Raw genomic sequence first — 8,292 nt, 5'->3', positions numbered from 1 at the left:
GGAGCGGCTGGTAGTTTCGAACCGCTGAAAATAATTGTTATTTTGGTAGGACAGAAATGATTGAACATTGACAGTTTCTACAGTTCAATCTTATATCTAGAAAATAGGGTTTGTTTTTCTCTAAGTGCACAAGGGTATATGAAGGGGAATTGACATAAAACCAGTTTTGTTTTGTTTTTAAATGCTGTTGTCAATTATATAAATTATTTGAAAATCGAGTCATTCGTTTAACTTAAGAATGTTATTGTGTGTTAGTGTCTCTCTTAACTGATACTGCCTAAATCAAATAGAGATTTAATTAAGATTACAAGTAAACCATTCCCTTTATATCAAACATTGTACCATTGGTAATCACATTGTAAAGTTACCCCTAGGAAGTAAAATCATCAAAAATTCTAGAAATACTTTGTCTTGAAGGGAATGTATAGTATTTTCAAAATCCGGTTTTCATCTGTTCATAACTATTTGTACTACCGTAAGAGATTGTTGTTGTTAAGTGCTGTTGAGTCTGTTCAGACTCATAGTAACCCTGTATAGGGTTTCCAAGGAGCAGCTGGTGGGTTTGAACCACTGACCTTATAGTTAGCAGTCCAGTGTTTATCCTGTAGCGTCACAACAGGAGTCTATAAGAAATCAGTTTCTTCCTAATTGAGTAATTTATATAGTTTTAGATACAATAATTTTATTAGTGTTATTTTAATTCTTGCAGGTAAGGTCTGCCACAGTATTAGCAGTTATGTGACGGTATTGAAATTACTGAAACTCCTTCAAAATTCTTAAACTCCATTGTTGTTACCATTGAGTCAGTTTTGACTCATAGCAACCCTATGTGTGGCACTGTGGGTTAATGCACCAGACTGCAAAGCCATTTGAACTGCAAGATCGTCAGTTCAAGCTCACCAGCTGCTCCTCGGAAACCCGATACAGGCTTGCTATGGGTTGGAATCGACTCAATGGCACTTCACAACAACACAACAACAACTACCCTATATAGGGCTTCCAAGGGAGAGAGACTGGTGGGTTTGAATCACTGACCTTGTAGTTAGCAGTCAAGTGCTTATCCTACAGTGCCACACCAGGACTCCTTAGAACACTGTGTTGTTGTTGTTGCTATGTGCTGTGGAGTCGGTTCTGGCTCATAGCGACCCTACACAGGGTTTCTGAGGCTGTAAATCTTAACGGGAGCAGACTGCCTCATCTTTCTCCCGCGGAACCGCTGGTAGTTTCGAACTGCTGACCTTGCGGCTCGCAGCCCGATTCGTAACCACTACGCTACCAGAGCTCCTTTAGAACACTGTAGTCATAGTTGTATTGCCAGGAGAAAGGATAGAATACAAAAGACAAGATTGTTGTTAAGTGTTATGGAGTTGGTTCCCATTCATAACGACCCTGTATCGGGCTTCCGAGGCTTTTTAGGTCTTCTGGGGAGCCGAAAGCCTCATTTTCTCCCACTGGGCGGCTGGTGGGTTCAAACCACAGGCCTTATGGTTCACAGCCCAGTACAGTTGTATGGAGACAAGAATAAATACCTGAAAACTATTTAGTCATGGTTGCGGTTCGAGTTGATATGAATAATCTCTTGAATGAACTGAGAAATGACTCTTATCCCACAATCTCTTCTGCCCTCATCTGGTAACAAACAAGAATAGTATTTTCTCTTTGGAAGCATAGCTCCATCATTTCAATTGCTAAAATTTATTTGAAGAATAATCTGTAGAATGGGAGCTGGGAAAAAGATTGTGGTGGGACAGAAAATGGATTTATGCTAAATAATACAAATGGAATTTCAAAGACCAGAACTATATTGTTGAGAATTAAAAGAGAGGAATTCATTCATTAAAGATGGGTTATTGAGCTCTGCTTTTACCGGTAACTTCTTGATGAGTTAAATCATCTAGAAAATTCTTCTACTTCCATTTCTTCTTTTAGAAAGGATAGGGGAAATCGAGTATTTTATTCTGTTTATTTCAGGAAGAAACAGATAGACCCTCTGCTCTCTAATGTGTGAGTCAGTTGCCTGAATTGCTGGCCTGTGTTAGTGATACATTCCCAAAGCAATGTGACGGATATTTCTAGTGGTGATCACTTTACAAATTAAGTCAGTGCCCTTTAGTTTGGAGACTTTTTAACTCTTTAACTTGGAACTTTTTGTTTCTGTATAAAGACTTTTTGTTAAATATTGGAAGTTCATTTCTGAAAAATGTTCTGGCAATGTTTTGGAAACTATTGGAGTAATTTTTTATCTTTCTACTAGTCGATTTTACTGATAGTTTTGTGTGTTTTTTAAATTGTGAATTATGTGATAGTTTACACGTTACTGATAGTTTTTATGGTTCCTGACACAAAGAGTATCTGTTTCATTGCAGTGTAACTATTTTGAACCTTTTCAAAGGAGTTGATATTTTTAGTCAAATGCTTCCGTTGTAGATCTTTGACAAATCCTTTAAAATTTAGACAGCCACATGTTGAAATACTTTTAAAGGATTGTATGTTATATGATTGGAGTTCTGGTATGGTGCTGTAGGCAAAGCACTGGACAGTTAAGAGCAAGTTTGGCGGTTCAAGCCCAACAGCCACTCCTCAGAAACCCTAATTAGGTTGCTATGAGTCGGATCTACTCGATGGCTCTTAACAACAACATGTTTTGATTAGTTATACTTTTCTAGCTAGCACATTTCACTAATCTAACAAGTAACCAGATCCTTGTCACTGAAAATGCCGTGTTTTATGCCATGGTACCGTGTCAGCACAGTGTCTTCCAAACATGAGTGCTCTGGGAGCCAGCCTGAGGAACACAGAGAGGGGTACATGGAATATTGAGTTGTGTCCCCTTAAGATGAGTCCTAGTGTGGTGCTGTAGGATTATACACTGGACTGCTAACTACAGCAAGGTTGATGGTTCAAATCCACTAGCTGTGGCTGCCTTGGGAACCCTATACTAGATTACTATAAATTGGAATTGACTCAATGGCACTTAACAGCAGCAATAAAATATGTGTAGGAAGTCTTAATCTGTATCCCTGGGGTTAGAATCCCATTTGAGAAGAGCTCTTTATTATGCTAATGAGATAGGATTAGCATCAGGTGTTGTTGAGTAGCTATTAGAGATATAAAAGAGACTAAACATTTAAAGGAGTCCTGGTGTGTTGCTGTGGATTAATGCGTCAGAATGCAGAGCCATTTGAACTGCCAGGTCGGTGGTTCAAGCTCACCAGCTGCTCCTTGGAAACTGTATACAGGGTCGCTATGGGTCGGAACCGATTCAACAGCACTTAACAACAACAAAAACATGTAAAGGTGAGAGAGATAGGAAAGTGAGATGCCAAGCCTCCTGAAGATCCCATTAAAGCAGGTGCTCAAAAGAGACAAGGACCTTCTTCCAGAGCCCACAGAGAGAGTGCTTCCCCTTAGAGCTGGCACCCTGAATTCAGACTTCTAGTTTGCTAAACTGTGAGCAAATCAATCTCTGCTTGTGAAAGTCTTCCGATTGTGATATTCCTGTATAGCAGCACTACCTAACTAAGACAGTGGATTGACATAGATCAAGAACTTGATCTGATAATTCTCTAAACTCCCCTTCTGCCCTTGTCCCATCTTCACTTTGCAGAGCCTCTGGCTTCAGAAGGTCCAGCCAGAGCAATCTAAAATCAATCTTCAGGGAACTATAACCTAACCCTCCTCATCCTCACAGAAGGCTCAAGGACCTCTTCTAAATGCTTTCTTTCTAAAGGAACTATTCTATTAATTGATCATTTTCTTTAGGTCGATCTTCTTTGTTTTATATATATCACTGATTTTCATTATGAAGAAAAGACTCTCTTGGAGGGGTGGTTTTAGTGTAAATGATTACAACTTGCTCAAATCTCTAAAATTTAATTTAGTGAATACCATTTAACAATCTCAAACTCACTAAAGTGTACAAACTGTGGCCATATTAGACTGGTGTACTACTGCCTTCACTGGGACACAGCGAAAGTATGGAAATCAATTTAATGTGAAATTAGGATGTGATTGTACACTTTAGAATGTGAATGGGTTGTGAGATGCCCCTAATATAGTTTCTTCTGATGTGATAGATACTGTTTTTTTAAAAAGATTATGTGTGGGCCTTATTGTAAATCACTGGATAGGAGGGCACATGCATGTGACTATAAAAGCCAAGGGTTAACTGCCACTGAATCCCACAGAAGGTTCACAGAGAAGATTGGACTGTCTGTGGGAGGCCAGATTATGGAAGGTCTTAAAAATCAAGCTGAGAGGATGTAAGAGTTTCTCAGGGAAAAGGCTTATGAAAGCACTGTTTCTGGATAGATCTTGGTACGTAAGAAAAATCAACAGGGAAAGAAATGGGAGGCAAATTTGGTTGTATTTGTGTTCCAGGTGTGAATGTAGATTCTCATTTTGTATTAAAGCTAATCTTATTACTTTTTTAAAGTCATATGTATGTGTTTCCCTCATCTAGAGTTTACAGATGCTTCCCCAGCAACGGAAAGCCATAGCAAAGTTTAAGGAACCAGCACATGCATTAGCATTTCAACAGAAATTCCACAGGTAGGCCCTGTACCTCTCTCCGTAGGGAATAACCACCATTTTATTTTATTTTATCTTGATGGACTTGTTACTGATGTGATTACCTTAATAGTGATTGTTTCTTTACATTTCTACAGGCATATGATAGATTTATCCCACATAAGTGTGGCCCTAATTGTTGAGTGATTTCTAATAGAAGAATCTGACCTTATACTATACCAACACTGTGGAATTTCTCCAAGGAGCTCCTGGAACAGAATCCTCAAGATCTTAGACCTTTCCTGTCACAGCCTTGGTAACTGTTGTCCGGAGCTACAGTCAGCAACAGGATTGATTTAAGAAGAGCTGAACTTACAGGACGTAGCCAACTGGAGTTTGGTGTTAGTTTCTTCAATTTCTGTTGTAATGACAAAAAACTACAGTTTTTTTCTTGTCTTTTGTTTTCAAAGTGCTTACGATGCATGTAGACCTTGTTCTTCAAGATCTTACTTGTATGATCGATCACAGTGACTTAGATTCAGGAAAGAACATTAATGCTAAAATCCACAGTTCTTTTCACTGCAAAGAACATTTGATAATGGTTGCACTTATCTTCAGTGCAGGCTAGAAAACCATTTTCTCAGCCAAGCTTCACTTGAGTTGTCTTCTCAGAAAGACCTCAAAAAGTCCTTGTAAAAATGTAGATTAAAATGGGCGATTATTGATTGATATGTGCGTGTCCTGGAAAGCCGAGGTATGAGGCGGGTGGCTGGGAGTGGTGTCGATTCTGCTTCTTGTAAATATTTCCAAAGCGCCAACTGTATGTTCCTAGTTCCAAGGAACCAGTACCTTTCACCAGTATTCCCAAATAAGGCGAAATGCTGGCTAGGTAGCAGTGCCGTTCCCTCAGGCATAACAAGAGGCACGTCGAGCCACTTACCTTGCAGCATTTTGACAAAAGTTCACTAGTGGAGGTCCACATCGTTATCTACTATGTGAGATTGAGGAACAGTCTGAAGGGTTAACTGACCTATTTGATTCTTTCCCCCTCTTTTTAAGTATAGTCCAAGGTGGCAGATTTATGTCATTGGTTTTGTGCTAGATAACTTTCGTTGGGAAACTGGTTATCATTGTTTTTCAATTGTCTTCCCTCCACCCACGCACCCACCCCCTTTTTCTTTGTTTTGAAGACCTTTAGAGTAGGGGATGCGCTGTCCTTCAATGGACCTAAGAGCAGAGTGATACTTACACCTGTATATCATCATTCTTTATGGGAAATGGATGTGAGGTAATGGTTGCCTTATGTGATAGCATAGCCTAAAATAAAATATACATATGTCATCACTGAAACTTCGTTGAGTAATTCCGGGTAGGTTCCTTTAGGTGAGACATTTAATTGTCCACAAAGTAACCTTCAGAAAAAAATTGGGGCAAGCATTGAAAAAAAAGTGCCTTATTGTATTTCTGCTCATGAAAGCGTTTCTCTATTTTAGATATATCTTAATGTGTACCTGACCTATTTGAGCAAATAATACTAGGGCATACTCCAACTTTTGATGCCATATTTTATATTTCAGATTTTATGTCAGATTTATTGACATGATTAATAAAATTAAGGGCAATAGAAGCCTGTTATCATTTATTGCATCTAGCCAACCCAGTAGGGACCAGAATGTGAGTATTGAAACATTCTGTGAAGCAAATGCATTCCTTCACAGCCTTCAGCCCCCAACCGGACTGAAAGGCAGTTCATGCGAACTTGTTTTTTCACAATTGAACTTTTATATTACTTTTCAAATTAAGTGACCAAAACAGATATTGAGAAGTAGAGAAGAGTATTCCAGACCCTTGCAAGTCTGTAGCATAATTCTAAAATAACATCATGAGTTTATGTCCAATTAGAAAGTGAAGGTGGAATAGGAAAGGGCTGTTCTTCAAAAGATGCTGGTTCCAGAAAACTGTAGGCATTCATAGAATACATCAGAAAACCTTTTCTTTGGAAGTGAATTTCATGCAAATAAAATTGGCTGTGGCTGCTGTTGGCTGGATAACTTTGTTCCAGAAAGTTTCTAACTAACACACTTAAAAGATGGTGTTATACTAACCAGGCTGCTACCTGCCTCCAGTCGTTTCCCAAGTAAAAGCTCAGTGTGGTGTGCCCTTTATCTGACTGACAAGTTTTCACTGCCCACTTATTTTGATAACTATATTCAGATATGTTTTTAAGTGTAGATTATTTGACTCAGAGCATTTCATTGAAATAAATTTGGTAGCTTGTAGCTCTAATAAAGAGAGATTAGAACCACTTAGTGTCCATGTTCAGCAGTGAGAAGACTTACAGCTGATGAATTTAATATTATCACTGGTGCAATTAAATCAGTTTAGCAAAATGTTACCAGTTTTTGAAATAGAGTGCTATATGGCTTTTGAAACAAAAAAGGTGAATATTGGCTCTGAAAAGCAGTCATATATTTTATTCTCGCTAGTGATAGCAAGAGTCAGTACTGTTGGAGCACTGTTAATAACAGGTTCACAGCTACTTTAAGGTCTGATTTTGACATTATCTGGGTATGATATGGTACCATGGGATTATGTATGTGTCTGTAACTGTCTACACACATACATGCATTAAGCTTGCTCTTAAGTATAATGTTCTGATCAGCACAGTTGAACTGGGTGTTGGGTAGGATGTTTGAACACAGTCTGGCCTCTCTGAATATGCATAACCAAACAGACTCTTATCAGTATAGACAATCCAAATAATAAAGGTTTAGTTTCCTTGAAGGAAACTACAAAAAAAGAAGCAGAATTAGAAGTTACGTTATTGCCATTTTTGCTACACTTGTAGTAGGTAAATCAGACCACCTTAAACTGAACCCTCTTGGAAGATCTGTTGCAACCATTATCTTTGTTCTTTATTTATCATGCATTAAAATGAGATGCAAGAGCATTTAACATACTATGACTATGTAAATATGGACCTTTTGAAATTAAAATGTTATTGAAAATGCTTTCAGTTCAGCAACATCTTAGCTATTTGTTAGTTTTTTTGTGTTGTCTTATCAAAGTTGAATGGATACAGTTCCATAATTGTTGATGTGTTTGTGTGTATATTCAATTTTTATAAAGATGGTAGTAAGTCAATACATTTATCCTGATCTGTGTATTATTTGTTCACAAATTCAAGAAACTTAAAGCCAGTAAATACCAATATATCTCCTACAGTAGTAAATACAACAGATGATTTATATGGAGGCAAGTTATTTTTCTTTCTTTTTGCGTTATCTTGTTTTGATACTGTGCTGTAATATACAAGTTCCCTTAGCTATTTATCTGCACGTAACTTTGCATTATCATTGGTCTGGATACATTTGTTAAATTATTATAACTGATACTCTTTTAGAGGAGAAATTTCATTTATTTTTCCAAAAGAAATTTTGAGGACTTCCCCCATTTCTAGACAGGTATCATACAAAGTAAGGGGTTGTGTGGGTCCTTGTCTCCTTGTGGAGAAGTTTTGGGGAAGAAATTGGGGTAGGGGAGGGACATTCCGCCATAATTATTTTAGGTTTGGAAGTTCTTTTAATGATTGGTAAAAGTCCTAGATAAACAATTGTTTAAATTTGTTTCTATAGCATTTCTGAATTGTGACCCCCACAGGTCTTTCTCAGACTACGGATTTGCTTCAAAGCCTTCGTTACTTAAGGAGGCTGGGTAAGGTGGTTTGGTCACAGGGGAAGGAGGACTAGTAAAAATGGGGAGCGGAGTCTTGTAGAATGGAGA

At 38.0% G+C, this 8,292-nt stretch overlaps 1 protein-coding gene across 1 annotated transcript in view; it reads left to right on the top strand.

The window, feature by feature from the left end:
- Nucleotides 1-4,716, top strand: part of LOC102812340 (RNA-binding protein 33-like) — a 163,970-nt gene extending 159,254 nt beyond the window's left edge. Inside the window, exons 18-19 of the mRNA XM_006871302.1 lie at nucleotides 4,463-4,551; nucleotides 4,668-4,716. Of these exons, the coding sequence (XP_006871364.1) occupies nucleotides 4,463-4,551; nucleotides 4,668-4,716 (138 nt within the window). The remainder of the gene's footprint in view (nucleotides 1-4,462; nucleotides 4,552-4,667) is intronic.
- The last annotated feature ends 3,576 nt before the right edge of the window (nucleotides 4,717-8,292 follow it).

The sequence above is a fragment of the Chrysochloris asiatica genome, unplaced genomic scaffold (assembly GCF_000296735.1).
Source record: "Chrysochloris asiatica unplaced genomic scaffold, ChrAsi1.0 scaffold00166, whole genome shotgun sequence".
Classification (NCBI taxonomy): Eukaryota; Metazoa; Chordata; class Mammalia; order Afrosoricida; family Chrysochloridae; genus Chrysochloris; species Chrysochloris asiatica.
The sequence above is the reverse complement of the archived record's forward strand: the minus strand, read 5'-3'. Positions and strand labels throughout refer to the sequence as shown.